Source organism: Oreochromis niloticus, linkage group LG9, assembly GCF_001858045.2.
Source record: "Oreochromis niloticus isolate F11D_XX linkage group LG9, O_niloticus_UMD_NMBU, whole genome shotgun sequence".
Classification (NCBI taxonomy): Eukaryota; Metazoa; Chordata; class Actinopteri; order Cichliformes; family Cichlidae; genus Oreochromis; species Oreochromis niloticus.
The window spans coordinates 27,368,576-27,385,038 of NC_031974.2; the positions used below are offsets into that span (position 1 = coordinate 27,368,576).

Genomic DNA, 16,463 nt, shown 5'->3' on the forward strand with positions numbered 1-16,463 from the left:
TGCAGAATTTGGCTGAGTCTTAGCAGAGAGTACAGCCCTGCACACTTCACAATCCACCCTGCTGCTTCTACCAGCAGCCTCATCATCAGTAAACACACTAACAGCCCAGTTACACTGGAACATGCCAATAACATTCAGTCTTCATGTTTGACAGGAGATATATACATTCTTTTCTTTTGCATGTAGACTGGCAGAGTCTAATCTGGCAATCAGTGGTTTGCTTCTCATTGTAAACCCACTGTATTCACATTTATGAAGCCATTTTTTGATTGTAGACATTGACAATAGCACGCTTCCCTCCTTTACAATTCTTTACTTGGATGGATGTTTTGAGGGAAATTTTCTTAACCATGAAAAGAAATCTGGGATCATCCACCTTCACTTTTGTGGTGTTTCAGGATGTTTGGTGTTGCTGAGCTTTCCGTCTCTCTTTGACGGGTCTATTTTGTTTTTTAAGCCAATCGATGGCCTCCTTCACTCCATGCATTGACATCTCTTCGGACTGCTAAGAGTTCCAGTGAAGAGCTTAACATCTGGAACGAACTCCAACCAACTTATTTGTTTACTTTGTCATGGAATAATGAAAAGGCCTCACGTGGCCAAGTAATTATGAAATTGCCGAATTACTTTTGAGCCTCTGGGACTATGTACAAAAAAAATTGTAGTAATTCCAATAATAAACACTTAAAGCCAAACTTCAGTCACTTTTTGAGTGATTTAAAATCTTTGATGGTCTAAAGAGGCAAAATTACAATAAATGTGTCATTGTCCATAAATGTATGGACCTAACTTTGATTTTTGGATTTTAATGTTTTTCAGATAAGGTGTCCTAACCTTAATGTTACAGCAGGTTTGGTCAGCTTGTTTCAGACACGAACAATCACATCTACAATGCATCAAGGTAGATATGTTAACCTATTACAGTAACAAGTGTCTTGACTGTCTTTCTGTGAGTGCTTTCATAATAAAAACGGAAGCATAAATAGAGAAGTAGATATGGTCAAGGAAACCCAAGACATCTGTATTGGTCGCTGGTGTAATGATCCAAGTATCAATAGTATTGATACCAACGCGGATAATGGTATTGGATCAATTCTAACATGATGGGATTGATACTTTGTTTCTATCCTCTATGTTCAGTATGTAACCCACTGAATTGTGTTCAGTTGTTTTATGGAAATAAAAAACATACATTTAAACAACAGAAGCTGACCCAAAGTGCTTTAAAGACGGGCACATTTATATTCCAGGTTTTAAAATAACTTTAGTTTTTTATGTATTTTGAAAAAAAAAGTGTTTTTTATTGTATTAACTCATTCTCAGGGAAGTGTGAGAATAACAGTTATTTAGTTGTCATTAAGAATTTACAAGTTGTTGATGATTCCTCTCATAAATCATGAGACATGGAGCTATATCACCTTTGTAAGTTGAAAGCATGGTTATCAGTATTGGTATTGGCAAAACTGGCATCATATTTATTGGTATCAGATCGATACCAAAATTTGAAATATGGCGCCCCCCTAATCTGTATGCAATTATCTCAAGGTGCTATATATTGTGATTTAAAGAGCCTACAGTGATACACAGAAAAAAGAAACACTAAATAAATATGTAAAAAATACTATTAGAAAACACAAAACTTTAATAAATCTGCCTTTTTTTAGGATTCACATCAGTGCCTTTCATAATACTCCTCATTTTTTGTTTTGATGGGAATGAATTCATGAATCCAAAAAGAAGTACTGTTCTGAAGAATGTGTGCGAGCGTGACTCGATTAGTAAGCACTCAGGGTGCCAACACTTGAATAGCTCAGTTCACCCTGTGCTGGGAAACAGATGTCACAAAGATGTCTCTCTTCATTTTGCAAAAAACACAATTTGAACTCTCCATGGAAATCCTCTGTGGAAAGCAAAAGGTTCACACGGGGTTCATTTGTTTTTAATCTGAAAGAAGCAAATGGAAATACCTTGCTGATGCCAGAGGTGAGAGATGAATGGGCAGAATGCATTGAGCTAATAGGAAGGCAACAGGAACTCAAGTAACCCTTCGTTACGTACAAGATATGCAGAAGAACATCTTTGAATTCACAATTTGTCAAACCTAGAAGCAGATGACCACCCGGGATACCACTCCTGTCAGCTAATAACAGGAAACTGAAGCTACAGTCCAACTGGACAACAAAAAATTGGAAAATTATTGTCAGGCCTGGGGAAGTCTTGCTTTCTGCTGCAATATTCAGATGGCGAGTTCAGAACTCTGAAGTTCTGATAAAATGAGATGAAATAAATAACGCAACATACAAAACTACTAACCACAGGACATTGTTTTATTATTTCTTGAAGGCATGTGTGATTTCTGTGTGCAAAGCTGGCAACAATTAGGTTTTAACTGTTAACAATTAAGTAGAAAATCTTTAAGAAACAGTCTAGTTAGCAGCTGTTAAGGGTCCAGGGGGGCATCATGTTTCACCGAGCTTCATCCCAGCTTCTTCAGGAGATCCACAGCTTCGTTGTGGACCTGCAGAGGAAGAGGGGCATGCACTGATTAAGTTAAATAGTCCCACTGATATACAGTTAAACTGAAATATACACAAACACAGAGTAAACCATAGGTCTGGAGTCAGGGTGTGTGTGTACCTCTTTGTCTTCCAGTGTGTGAGCAGGGTATTCCTTTGTTTTGGTCAGCCACAGCAGTGCTTTCTCCTTGTCTTTCATGGCTAAATACGTCTTCCCGAGCATCAGCAGGTTCTTGCTGTAGAAGTTTGGATCGACTGGGAAAAACAAGAGAGAGAGAGACAAATGTTTGTCGGCTGACTGCTTTTTTAAAATCACAGACACGTTTGTGATTATTTTTTAAGAATCGTGCTGGTGACAGTACTCTACCTTCCTCAGCTTTTAGGAAGAACGCCAAAGCCTGAAAGACAGGAAAACAAAACTCACTGTGCAGCTAGTAAGAAAGCAAAGGATGTCAGATTCAGACTGGGCGGTCCTCACCTCCTCGTATGTAGACTCGGGTGGTGATGAGAATATTACAGCCGCCACCTTGCGCTGATACCACGGCAGCTCAGCAAAAGCAAAGCACCTGAGAGACAAAGGACAGCATATGTTAGGTACCATCCATGTGGATGTTACTTTGACGCGTACCACCTTGTTGCAGACATATACACACTTTCATGTAAACGGTGCTGCCTGATGGCTGCGGCCTCTTTCAGCAGGATACTGCACCCTGCCTCAAAGTAAAAATGGTTCAGGGATGATTTGAGGAACACAACAATGAGTCTGAGGTCTTGGCTTGGCCTCTAAATTCCCCAGATCGCAATTCAATCAAGCATTTCCGGGATGTGATGGACAAACAAGTCCAATCCACCTCACAATTTAAAGGACTTAAAGGATCGGTTGCTAACATCTTGGTGCAGATGCCACAGCACACCTTCAGGGGTCCATGCCTCGACGAATCATGACTGTTTTGAAAGAAAAAGGGGACCAATGCAATATTAGGAAGGTGGTCATATGTTATGTTATGTTATGCCTGATCGGTGTATATTTTCTGGGATTTGTACATAGAAAGTTGCTTCAAAGGTTTTTGAGTCATTTATCTTATTGTTGGTTAAAATCCAGACACTGATCCAGCTTTACCAAATGAACATATGGTAAAGATCTTAAAGTTTCATCCAACACATTTAGTCGACATCTATTTTGTTTTACATTCCTTGGGCCACAAAGAGTCACAACTCCATTGTTAATTTTTTCTAAATTTACTCCAATTCCAGCTGCACTCCCTTGGAAGTTGTGGAAGAAACACTCCGGTAGGTGTGAAAGTTCAACCACACATGGCTGGGTCTATTCAGCACAGGACAGAGCCAGTTTGAGAGAGGGGAGCCCTCCTTTCACTCACAGTCTTAAAAACCACCCACAAAAACCAGTCTCACCAGTAACCCAAAATGTGTATGGAGGTGGCATCTTTAGGGTTGAGCTCGATGGCTCTCTAAGAGGAAAGAAAAGAAAAGAAAAATCAGCGTTCACATGTTAAATACGATGCTGTGATTTTGGTCACATGACTTCCATCTTAAGGTCCTCTCACCTCTAGATGATCCCTGATGATGTACGAATTTCCAATTTTAACCTTGACCCCCTCATAATCCCCGACGTCGCTGAGACACACAGCGTACCACTGTGTGACGAGCGGAAGGAAAAAAAGAAACCTGTTAAAACTCGTAATCAACATCCTGTGAGTGTCGAGTTGGCCTTGGAGAAACCACCATCTCACCTTGTGAGCTGCAGAGCACAGGTCATCTTTCTCCAGGGCCTTTTTCACGTACTCAAAGGCCTCAAACGTGAGCTGCTTCTTCTGCCCGGCCTCGATGTTGGGCAGGAGGGAGAGGTCCCGAGAAGCCCGGGCCAGTCTCCACAGGAACTCTGCATCGTTGCTACACACACACACACACACACACACACACACACACACACACACACAAAGAGAGTCATTATTGTCCAACTAAATTCAGACTAAAAACAAAAACCATAACTTTACAGTGGTAAGACACTTTGCTTTGGTGGCACATGGTAGTTGTATTACAAAAACACACACAAAGACAGAAAAACCAAAGATCAAACAGAATAAATAAACCCTTTGAACTCTCCTTACCTGTCTTTGTACTGCACCAGCAGCTGGTAGAGTTTCTCTGTCTCCGCACAGCTGTACAGGTAGTCAGCCAGCTCCAAAACCTCCCCTAGACAGACAGGAAACCCACCAGTTCAGCCATAAAGCCCAGCTGACATTCACTAGATCAAACCTAATAAAAAGCACATGTTCGTATCTGAGTTTGCCATCTACCTCTTTCTAAAGCGCAGACCACAGCTGAACTCTGCACCTTGCGATAAGCTGCATAGCCGAGGCACGACAGCGCAGGGAGCCCCAGCAGGAATGCAGCCCGTCCACTCTGTGCACAAGTGAGCAAGTGACACAAAAACACACTTGTGAATGCAAGCACTAGGCAAGACAGTCCCCCATTCGAAGTCATTCTTGGCGTCTGTGTTGACCCTGAGTAACCTGAACCCAGAGCTGTACACAATGGACCTTTACAGGATGTTCTCGGTGAAACTAACGCTGAGATCCAGTTTAATTATACAGCCAGCTGACAACCATAGCAGCATCATTGCGATACAGTGCTGGCAGTTCTCTTCCTGCATGGATAAGCAGCTCTGACAGCATTTACAAACCTGTTGCCCCTTCACCTATATATCAAATATGAAGCTCTTAGGAAGTGGCACCACTGACCTTCCTGAGCGCAAATCACGGAGCTCGCATAAAGATAAAGAAAGCAGTGCGATAATGAATGAAGCAGCGTTATTTTGGATGAGAAAAAAACATCGTTATTTACAGTCAGAGCGGTGGAAGTCCTTCTTAGAGCAGTCCAGTAGTTTCGGTTTGTCCCTCTGCTTTTTACGCAGTTTGCGCCAGACCCAAACTCCACTACAGCCCTGCTCACACACCGTGTTATAATCCTCCCAGCCATCTTATCACAGGTCCACACTATCAGTGATCACTCATCACACTGACACAAACTTACAGACTCTCGGTGAGTGTCCCCGGAGATGGGGGGTGGTGCGTTCAAGAGCACAAATTGAACATGTTGCGAAATAAATAAATGAATGACTAAATCGTGGAATGTTACAGCAAATAAAAGTCAGTTTTGTAAATGCTTTGAAGACGGAACAAAATATCCTTGCTTTAAAATAAAAAATTTAATCCATCCAATACAAATGTGCCTAATTTGCTCTTTATCTGTTCAAACAAATGTAATGACAGTGGAAAAAACAACCCCAAACAAAAAAACATCAGACTCTTTTATTCCTGCTTCACCAGGATAAATTTGTTATTAACGTCATATTTATTACAAGAAGCTTGTTTAAAAGCATGTATAAATGATTTACTGAATGTATTAAATCCCAAGCCTTTAATGATTGTTTCTGAAAATCGGCTCATTGGTGTTTTGTCAGCAGAAAAGTTATAGTTTAACAAACGACTGAAGTAAATAAATATTCAAGGATATCCTTCCAGTTAGTAGTGAGTTTTTCAGTTGGTAGTAAGTCTTTTACCTTGGCATTAGGTATTATAGAAAACGCTAAAATACAAGCTCTCGGGACCAAAAACGGAGACAAAACGACGCAGTCGTTTGGAGTAAGAACAGCTCAAAATTAGACATATCAGGTGTCTGTTTATTGGCCAACACTGGTTTGAAAACAGAGGAAAACAACACAGCAGCTCTTCTATAAGCTAAATGAATATCTACTCACAGTCCGTCCAGAGAAAGGTCTCTCCCAGAGCTCTTAACTAGACGGTACCTGGTCGCATCACCAACAGCAGCTTAAATTGGCGTTCAGCACAGCTGCAAAACACTTTCCTTGAATGCACCCCGGACAACGCTGTGCCGCTTTGTTATCGAGTCGGCGAGAAACAGAGAAACAACAAAAACACAAGAACGTTCCGGCATAATATGAAGCTCATATCGTAGAGTAATGTTACAACAGCGTGTTTGTTAATATAATGTTATTCCAGCTGAAGCAGACACACCAAACAGGCCTTTACACTAAACTTCAACTTTAGATAAAAGTAGTTGTAAAATTAGTGAAGTTGTGAAGCGAGCAGAACACTGGGCAGGGCAGAGTGTGGGCTCCACCCAGTGCGGCAACACAGCTGTTGCTGTCAGATAAACGTTACGCGTTCAAATAGGAGCAGAGGCAGAAAAAAAGTGTATATTTGTCAACAACTACACAGGTAAATGATCCAGTAAGCATTATGAAAAGATAATGTGGTGTGAAAGGGAGAAGTGGTGTGGTTGTTAGAGCTCCACCTAACTGTCACTGCCTGCATGTGTTAGCTCGAGTAACGGTAACTTACATTATTTGGTGGTGGTACTACAAAGCTAGAAATCTGAGGGAAAGTCATCATTTATACATATGTCTATTTGTGTGTGTGTGTGTGTGTGTGAGAGAGAGAGAGAGAGAGAGAGAGAGAGAGGGAGAGAGAGAGAGAGAGATCCAGATTTTTAAACACGAACAGTTGATTTATTTACTTATTTTTAACTATGACATAAAGTCTGTCAGTAAAGACTGATTGATTGTTTGATTGATTTTCTAACATTTCGCTCGAAGCTCTGAAATTACAGACACGTGAACTCACCCATGCTTTCGCTTGTCTGTCCCTTTAAACGTGACTTTTCCTGCACTTCTGATAGATCCATAAATGTGTGTGTCTGTAAATCAAGGGTTCATGTAGCCTAGGCTCGGACTCCCAGATGCTGTGCCAAAAAGTGATCGCCTGCCAAAAACTCATTTGTTTCCGTGTGGTTTTTATGTGTAATATCTTTAGGAATGTGGGTAAATAGACTTCGGTGAACAGGGTTTACAAAGGGGTAAAATAGAAAATTTTTCAAAAAAAAAATACCTGTTTTTCAAGTATCTTTATAAGTCTCTGTTATTGTACTTACATTATAACCAATCCGGTTCTTTTTGTCCACTTAAAATATGTTTACAGAACTATTGTTATATTTGTTGCAATTTCTGCTGTCCTCTTGGCCAGATTACTCTTAAAAGAAGCCATTGTTAATGTCAACAAGATTTTTTTTTTTTAACTGTAAAATTAAAGGATATATAAAAGTCACTGCCAAACACTGATTGCAGCTTCTACCTTGTGACAGGAATGTTGTTTGTGGCTCAAGATGACTTGATATCATTCATGAGGGATACATTTGACATATCTTTCACATATTATAGACCAACAAGTTATTTATAGCAGTTTAAATTGGCAGACGATCATTTTTTGGCACACTGCCTCTCAGACTGTACTTGTTCTTAAATTGCTGTAGACATACTACCAGGTGGCGTAGTATTCAGTGATTTATGTGTGAACTTAGTGGCCTGGTTGTGGTGGCGTTTGACCATCTGAGCCTGCCTAACTTTGGACAACCACCACTACCACCTGACTAAAGATTGAGTAATATGTAGTAACAAGTGAAGAGAGCATGTTGAGAAGATGCAAGGAGTGCTCTGAAGAGATTTCTGTGGTTTATCTTTTTCAGGAACAGCTGCAATGGCCTCAGGTGGGGCCCCACTGCCCACAGCCACCCAATGTGCCACTAAGGTGGAGCTGAGCATCTCCTGTGAAAACCTAATGGACATGGACATCTTCTCTAAGTCTGACCCTCTGTGTGCTTTGTACATCAACACATCAGGCTCTCAGTGGTATGAGGTATGTATTAGGTAGTGGTACGAGATTTTTGCATATAACAGTTAAGATTGCAAATGTATGGCAGGCATTAACTAATATGTTCTAACCTAAGTCATGTGACTTACATTACACATCTTTTTTTACTTTGTGAATTAGTTTGGCCGCACGGAGATGATCCTGAACTGCCTGAATCCGAAGTTTGCTAAGAGGTTTGTGATCGATTATTATTTCGAGACGGTGCAAAGGCTGAAGTTCTGCGTGTATGATATCGACAACGATACCTACGACCTGAGTGACGATGATTTCCTTGGAGAGTTTGAATGCACGCTCGGGCAGGTAAGTTTCACCTTGATCAGGTAGCTCTTTGAACACTGATCATTCACCCACCGCTTTATCGCTCCTTGTTGTTTCCATTGTCTGTGTCCAGGTCGTTTCTAATAAGCAGATGACGCGGCCGTTGTTGCTGAAGGACAGGAGGCCGGCAGGCCGTGGGACCATCACAGTGAGCTCACTCTTTTGTCTGTGTGAACTTGTTTTTTTCCAGTCTGTCCTTCTGTGTGCAGCTATGTGCTAAATATAAGAATATTCTTAGCTTGTAGGGTTGATTTTGCTCATATTTTGCTACAATTCGTCATTTTAGCTAGCTATGATCAAAGCTGTGGAACCCTTGTATTGATTGATTGGCTTCCTGTAGAGTATATAAGTGTCAGGGCTCATGCCTGGGTTTGTAAGTGTAAAATTGCAGTTTACTTTGGCGATTTCTAACCAAGTGTGCCAAGTGATGGATATGACTGTTACTGTCCTGCTTTGTCTTCTGTTTTGTGCTAAATGAAACCATAGTGTACAAAATGAACACCATGCTGTAATAATTAAGAAGTAAAACTATCATTTTAGACCATAAACCTACTGGGAAAATATATACTAAGGTAATACATAAAGGGAGAAATGGTGTGATTTTCTCATAGATTTCTGTACAATCAGACTTCTTTCTGAAACTAGAGAAGCTGCCCCCTGCTGGCCATTAGAAAGAATGCAGTTACACTTTTAAATTGGCTTCATTTTTTTCTATATATATGAGGTTATGTTAATGTTTTACATAAAAGAAAATCACTGTGAACCTTAGTATAAAACTGCACAAATCTTTATGTTTTTCTCCTTTTTGATAGATCTGTGCTGAAGAAATCACAGACACCAGGGTAGCAAACTTTGAAGTGTCTGCCCGCAGGCTGGACAAAAAGGTAGTAAAAGTTGCTTCAGGGTTTTTTAATAAAGTTCATTACATTTAAGTTCTGTGAATGACTAACTGGGAATGGTTTGTCAGTATCTGTGGTGGTCCGACCCTTTCCTGGAATTCTACAAGCAGACAGAAACTGGATGGCAGCTGGCTCACAGGACAGAGGTACACACATTTACCATCAGGTCCTTCATCGGCGTGCACTATATTCCCGTGGACTCGTTACTCACGGTAACCTGTTTATGCAGGTTGTGTACAACAACCTGAATCCAATATGGAGGCCGTTCCGCATCTCATTGCGAAATCTTTGTGGAGGAGATGTGGAGAAACCTATTAAGGTAATTCTATTCAGTGAACCTGCACAATAAAATGCACCTAATTAACAAAACCTGTAAGCACCTCTTAAGTAACACTCCAATGGGTAAAACAGTGGATTTCATCCCCCTCCCTCACCTTTTTGAATTTTCGAATTGGCTTTATTGACCACACTGTTGACTAATAACTAATCTTATTATCTTACAAAGCTCCCAAACATATAAAACAAAGGGAGTGCTTGTGACCCAGTTGGATAAGTGCGCCATGCATGTATGCACGATTCATGACATCACCACGTGAGGCTTTTTTCCTCTTTATTTACTCATTTGACTTACTGCATTAGCTATTGCATTTATACTGATAACTGTTTGCACTCTTTCCATATGTCAGGTGTTCAGAATATGATGACGCTTCCTCACTGACTGTAAATAGTGAATGATTAGTGGGGGTTTTGGCAGCAGTCTAAAAAAAGACATGTTAGTTTCACACCCTGACCAAGAACTTCATCATCAACCATAGTTTACTCATTCTGTCCTCCTGTATGATCCGAACTTTTCATGCAGTAGTTTTTACCTGGTCCCCCGTTAGAGAAAAGTCTTCCTGTTTTGCGTCCTCAGGTTGACTGTTACGACCATCACGGCAGCGGCTCCCATGATCTCATTGGGAGCTTTAAAGCCACACTAGCAGAGATGCAAACGGGGACGCGCATCTCCCCGGTGAGGCCCTTTATGTTTTGTGTGTGTGTCTCTTGTGTGTTATACTGTTTATGTTACGCTGACATTAACATGGTCTCGTTTCAGGCTGAATTTGAATGTATTAACCCCAAAAAGTCAAATAAGAAAAACTATAAAAACTCCGGGGTCTTTTGCATCCGGCAGTGCCAGGTAAGGAATTTAAACTGTTCCTCTGCTTTGATTTTACCACGTACTTCCCACCAGGTTTGTTTTGGATCTCTGTACATTGTGCATTGCTGCACATTGTTAGCGTACTTTTTACCCTTACAGATTGTGAGGGAATACACCTTCCTGGATTATATAATGGGTGGATGCCAAATAAACTTCACTGTGAGTGTGGAAATATTTTTATTGTTAAAGTAAATAAATTGTTTGGTAAGATTTGTAATATTTCTAAATTGAGTGTCACATTGCACGGCACTCTGAAACTTGCAGAATACTTATGAAGTATGTCAGATGTTTACCTGGTGACTGAAAAGCTCTCTGTATGTTGACCCGTATCCTCTCGGTCCAGATCGCCATTGACTTCACCGGCTCTAACGGGGATCCGAGGTCTCCTCAGTCCCTCCACTACATCAGCCCACAGGGCTACAATGAGTACCTGGCAGCCATCTGGGCAGTGGGTAATGTCATCCAGGACTACGACAGGTGAACCCAAGCATCCTACATTATCCCACCATCCAAAGTCTCAGTGAAAGAAATGATATCAGAGGAAGAAGCCTGAAACAGATACTGAAAAAACAATATTTTAAGCCAGAGTTGAGCAGAATGAAAGAGTTTTACCACCCACTTACACCAAACCCACCCCCAGAAATTATTAACTTTTTTACAACTTACAATGTTAATATTACAAATCTTTAACGGCAACATCCTTTATAATCACCTACTTACTCTTAAAAGACATTTTTATGCAATGAAGTTTATTGTTTTTAAAAGCTAAAGTGCTGATGATGTTTTGCATGATTTAAATACAAAAGCTTTATTTGAATCTACCACTCGATGAGTTCATGGGTTTGTTCTATCTTTGCGCAGTAAGAAGATGTTTCCTGTGTTTGGTTTTGGAGCCCAGCTCCCTCCATCCTGGCAGGTATGAAATATTCATTAAAGAAACAGCATCATTGAGCCAGATGTGTGACACAAAGTTGCTATTTCAATATAACTGTTAGGTTTATATTGCTGGATTGTCATTTATGCTTAGAAATATATACTCATATATGCTTAGAGTTTTATAATCGATTGCATATTGATAGGATATCTGATCCTTAGCAGTCTGCAAAGACTCTGTGGGCCTCCCAGAGCACTCTGGCATACACACACATCTTAAGGTCATGAGAAAGGTCGTACCTTCTCTTACTGATTTATACTATGGGAGGACACCTACTCTGTATCTGTTTAAGTATAAGAGCCCTTTGTTTAGGTGGACTGCTGGACTCCTGGCACCAGCTTTGGGGAGTTGTTCACAGGGTCACATCTTGACACACACACACACACACACACACATGCCTATATGTACACACAGATAAGGTACTCTTTGTTCACATGTATGCCTGTGTAAGACGTCATATGTTAATGAACTCGTGCATAGTCATGTAACCTCAATAAAGAACAGTATTACGGGGGAAGCTGGCTGAGAGCGACTGGGCTTTGAGCGGAAGGAATGGCGCTCGTTACAGTTCTCTCCCTCGTGCACAAGATCAAACAAAGAGCTCTGCTTTGTGTCCAATGCTTTTTGCTGTTTCAGTAGAATTGTCTCGTTCCAGCGGTGGGTCTGTGCCAGACAGACCCATCAATAACTAAGCTTTTAAGGTGCTTTATTTTGTTCATCCTCTCTCTCTTGGCTGGAATTCTGGGTATTGAAAAGCATTGGAAATTTGCAGGATCTCAAAGGACCAGTGCTGCGGCATTTCCACTCCTTACTTGGATGTGACAGCTGAATTCGGAGCACTCTCACATGATGGTGTGGTTTTGGGGCTGTTGAGTGTCCTGTTGTGTATGAAAGGCAGTTTGCTCTGACTGGTAATGCTCAATGAACAGTAGGGTGGTGGAGCGTAGCTCAGCTGCTGAGGCACAGCAGTAGAAGGCGTGATGCTGTGTGCCTGATGAGCAATTGAATGATCCCTCATTAGGGAGCTGATGCAGCAGTTTGTAACATCAGCTTCTTTATTATTTTTATTTTTTCTCTGTCTCCTGACGTGTCTGGAAGCTTTTGCAATCAGAATTATGATCTTTATGCTGTGTTGTGCCTCTTGTTTACGTGTTTCGTTTATCTGTTTATTTGATCATTTTTATGAGTGTTATTTCATTTACTTCATTATATGTAAAATGGGCAGCACAGTGGCATGGTGGTTAGCTCACACCAAGAAGGTCCTGAGTTCAATTCCACCATCAGGCCGGGGTCTTTCTGGCCAATGGCCAGTTGTTCAGAGCTTCCATTATAATCAAAGCCAGTTAAATATGCATGTAGCTTATACTATATGTTTAATTCACCTCACATTTATGAACTCTTTCAATCTTACTGATCACTCAAAGCGCTTTAGACTGGAAGTCCCATTTTTTACCACACTGTCATACAACATTTTTATTCTAAACACTGCCTGACATCCATGACCAATTCAGATTTACTGACTAAACTAACATGCATGTCGTTGGACTGTGGGATGCAGTTGGAGTACCCAGAGAAAACCCACCCAGGTACAGGGACAGCGTGCACCCAGAAAGGCTCCAGCTAGGACTCAAACTAGGAACCATCTTGCTGTGAGGCATCAATTCCAACTGCGACATAGCATATGTATATTCTTATACAAACACACTGTGCTCGCTTCTTCTCGTTCATGTACCCCCCCTCGCCCCCGTGTTGTGTGTGTTATATACATGTCAAACACAGCTCTCTTGAACAGTTGTCTAAAGCTTTTGTTGATTTTACTCCTACAGGTGTCCCATGAGTTTCCTGTCAATTTCAATCCAGCAAATCCCTTCTGCTCAGGCAAGTTTAAACTTCTCACAAAGGTGTGTTTGGTTCTTGAAAGTTGCCCATGGATGCTGTAATGGTGTACCATTGTACCTGTGGATGTGTGTGCCGCAGGCATAGAGGGTGTGGTGGATGCCTACAGGCACTGTCTACCTCAGCTGAAGCTCTGGGGTCCCACCAACTTTTCCCCGATCATCAACCACGTGGCCTGCTTCGCCAGACAAGCTCTCCAGCAGCATGTGGCCTCAGTAAGGAAGCAGGAAGTGTTTAGACGCTCGCTGCTTTACAAACACTTTAATCATCCTTCTGCTTTTTCGCTCCCATGACATTGTTGTGAGAGCTTCTATTTTCTCATCTGCATAATATACTAAACTGTATGTATTTCCCCAACTGTGTCCAAATCTTTATTTTACAACAGTTGGCTACTTTACAGAACTTGGCTTCTTCTGTGATATACACCTGATGAACACCTGCTTTGTCTAACTTTCTGGGCTTTCTTCTCAGATTTTAGCATCCAACATTTTTATGGCTCATTATGACAGCCTAACAGTAAAAACAATTAATCCGCTTGACATTTTTATGACTTTAAGAGCAGTTTTACTGGCACATTAAGCTATAATTTATATTTGTTGGTTTCTACAACTTCGGACAGTTTGAACTGTCAGAGTGACTAACCATATGTCACAACTTTTCTCAATAGGCCATAAAACTGTCAAAGTTACACATTAGTCCCAATTATTAAATCCCAAAATAACCACTGTGCATCAACAGGTGCTCATACAAAGAAGTGCGGACTTATGATATAAATGTAGATCATTCTTGACCAAAGTATATGAACCACAAATAATTTGAGTATATGGGTCAAATGCACATTAACATTGTAATTTGAATAACACTCTGTATGCCATCTAATCCCCAACTCTGTGATCTACTTTTCTGTTCTCGTACAGAATTACTTTGTGCTGCTCATCATCACGGATGGAGTGATCACAGACATGGACCATACACGTGCCGCTATCGTGGAGGCCTCTCGTCTGCCCATGTCTATCATCATAGTGGGTGTTGGCGGGGCAGACTTCAGCGCCATGGAGTTTTTGGACAGCGATGACAAACTGCTGCAGGCACCCAGCGGGGTCGTCGCCTCCAGAGACATCGTGCAGTTTGTGCCCTTCAGAAAATTCCAGGTAGGCAGCAGCTCCGAGGCTTTAGCCAGCCAGCCTTCCTCTGCTCAGCACACACGCGCAAACCTGAGTGCTGCTGAACAAGCCAACTTCTCATTCTTGTGACTTTGTGTTTGCAGGGAAACAGCGTGGCCCTGGCGCAGAGCGTGCTGGCAGAGCTTCCCGATCAAGTCACATCCTTCTTCAATGCCTACAAGCTGAAACCACCTAATCTTTTCAATGTTCCTGAGCCGTCCTAGTAAAGCAGGTTAAATGTACTCGAGTATCTCCAATGCACTTCCTGTCTGTCTCTTCTTCACCCTCTTTCTTCATTCAGTGCATAGAGGGGTGTAAATCAGTGTTGGGCAAACTATTTGAGATTTCCAGACTAATGATTGCTTCACACTGGAACACTGGAAAGCAGCAAGTCAACTCTGAGGTGAAATCTACAACGGTAAACTGGGACTACTCAGAAAAAGCAGTTAATGCTATTTAAAATCACATACCATCAGAAAAAATACATTAACCAAAAAATAAATAAATAATAATAATAATAATTTAATATTTGTATACAATGACCATCAGTTTCAGCTTGCATGGTTCACAAATAAAATCCAGAGCAGGACGTTGCCACGGAAATGCTTCCTCAGGCTAAAATTTGGCATTCTTCTCCGTGATGTCATCACTGTGTGGGTGGTTGAGCAACAGTAACCCTTTCGCAAAAGCTCTAAACAGGTGGTTGCATGACAGCTGCCTAAGGTGTAGCATCACAGTGGTCAGGATGAAAGGAAACAGGAAGTGGCTTTCAGCAATTGTGCAAACCAACCTTATCCTTTTAATCGCTCAGAAATCAGTTTCTGTTACAATTAACAAAGAGCACCCAAATGGCCTTAAACAGCGAGTTTAATGTTGTTCAGTTGACTTTTTCACAACATCTATGTAAATAACTAGTATTACAGTTTCTCTAACAAGCTGAGTGACTGGAGTGTTTTCCATGTGATTTGAGACCCTCCAGCTTGTTCACTGCATGTAATTAATAAGAAATCATAATAATCGGAAACAATCACAATGTACTCCGTGTATCTTCACACATGGCTTTGCTGATTAAACGCTTCCTTTGTTGCATAAACGAATGGCACCTTATTTGTTGTATAATGTTCATGACATAAAAGGAAACGGTGGATATCTGCTGAGACACAGCTTAGAGTCTACATTGTTACACTGGATGTTCCCAGCTAGCAACCTGACTCCTGCTACCTTAATTAAAGACTTTGACATGTAACCTTGTTTGCTAACAAGATTTTATACGTTGTGTAGATGTGAATATTTATTGTTGTTTATAATGGTTGGAAATGGTTTTGACTCCCCTGTGTGGCCCACAGTGGTTGCTCCTGACTGTCTTTTCCCAAATTAAATAAAGGAAATGCCAGCTGGCGGAAAAAATGAATTAGTAACCATGGTTATTAACTAGATTAAGTACTACAGTGTGTATACACATTTCCATGAGGATTTATATCCTCATGATTGATGCAGAAACATGTTTTCATACTTATTGTATATTATAGTAGTGTACATATATATATATGGTATATACTCAAGCCCATTTTAGACTGCAGATAATGTATAATAAATCTCTAGTAACAAATAAATGTAATAAATTATTCTCCTCCATCATAATTTCAGGGGTGTCATACATAAGGCCCGGGGGCCAGAAGCGGCCCTGCAAAGTCTTCAATCTGGCCCCTTGGATGGCTTTGGAAAATGTGAAGGAGGGCATACATTTCAGACTTTTAACTGTATGCTGACAGATTTCTATCAGTTA

At 41.0% G+C, this 16,463-nt stretch overlaps 2 protein-coding genes across 2 annotated transcripts; one reads left to right on the top strand and one right to left on the bottom strand.

Annotated features, from left to right (window-relative positions):
- Positions 1–2,306: 2,306 nt before the first annotated feature.
- rmdn1 (regulator of microtubule dynamics 1) lies at positions 2,307–6,234 on the bottom strand. The gene is made up of 10 exons (XM_003450222.5): positions 5,382–6,234; positions 4,835–4,940; positions 4,646–4,730; positions 4,268–4,427; positions 4,082–4,171; positions 3,930–3,985; positions 2,995–3,082; positions 2,884–2,914; positions 2,638–2,771; positions 2,307–2,518 (listed from the first exon to the last, which is right to left on the bottom strand). The coding sequence occupies exons 1-10, from the start codon at positions 5,514–5,516 to the stop codon at positions 2,477–2,479; spliced, it is 927 nt and encodes a 308-aa protein (XP_003450270.1). The 5' UTR covers positions 5,517–6,234; the 3' UTR covers positions 2,307–2,476.
- A 63-nt stretch (positions 6,235–6,297) lies between these two features.
- LOC100701296 (copine-3) lies at positions 6,298–16,088 on the top strand. The gene is made up of 16 exons (XM_003450211.5): positions 6,298–6,778; positions 8,082–8,251; positions 8,387–8,566; positions 8,658–8,732; positions 9,397–9,468; positions 9,552–9,629; positions 9,713–9,802; positions 10,397–10,495; positions 10,580–10,663; positions 10,784–10,843; positions 11,028–11,161; positions 11,546–11,600; positions 13,445–13,496; positions 13,596–13,729; positions 14,432–14,665; positions 14,782–16,088. The coding sequence occupies exons 2-16, from the start codon at positions 8,093–8,095 to the stop codon at positions 14,899–14,901; spliced, it is 1,626 nt and encodes a 541-aa protein (XP_003450259.1). The 5' UTR covers positions 6,298–6,778; positions 8,082–8,092; the 3' UTR covers positions 14,902–16,088.
- The last annotated feature ends 375 nt before the right edge of the window (positions 16,089–16,463 follow it).

Coding starts and splice junctions, on each gene's coding strand:
- LOC100701296 (XM_003450211.5), top strand. CDS start 8,093: ATGGCCTCAGGTGGGGCCCCACTGCCCACAGCCACCCAATGTGCCACT. Junction 9,630..9,712: donor AGCTGGCTCACAGGACAGAG/GTACACACATTT, acceptor CTGTTTATGCAG/GTTGTGTACAACAACCTGAA. Junction 11,601..13,444: donor AGCTCCCTCCATCCTGGCAG/GTATGAAATATT, acceptor TTACTCCTACAG/GTGTCCCATGAGTTTCCTGT.
- rmdn1 (XM_003450222.5), bottom strand. CDS start 5,516: ATGGCTGGGAGGATTATAACACGGTGTGTGAGCAGGGCTGTAGTGGAG. Junction 4,428..4,645: donor CTGGTGCAGTACAAAGACAG/GTAAGGAGAGTT, acceptor GTGTGTGTGTAG/CAACGATGCAGAGTTCCTGT. Junction 3,083..3,929: donor ATACACATTTTGGGTTACTG/GTGAGACTGGTT, acceptor TTTGTCTCTCAG/GTGCTTTGCTTTTGCTGAGC.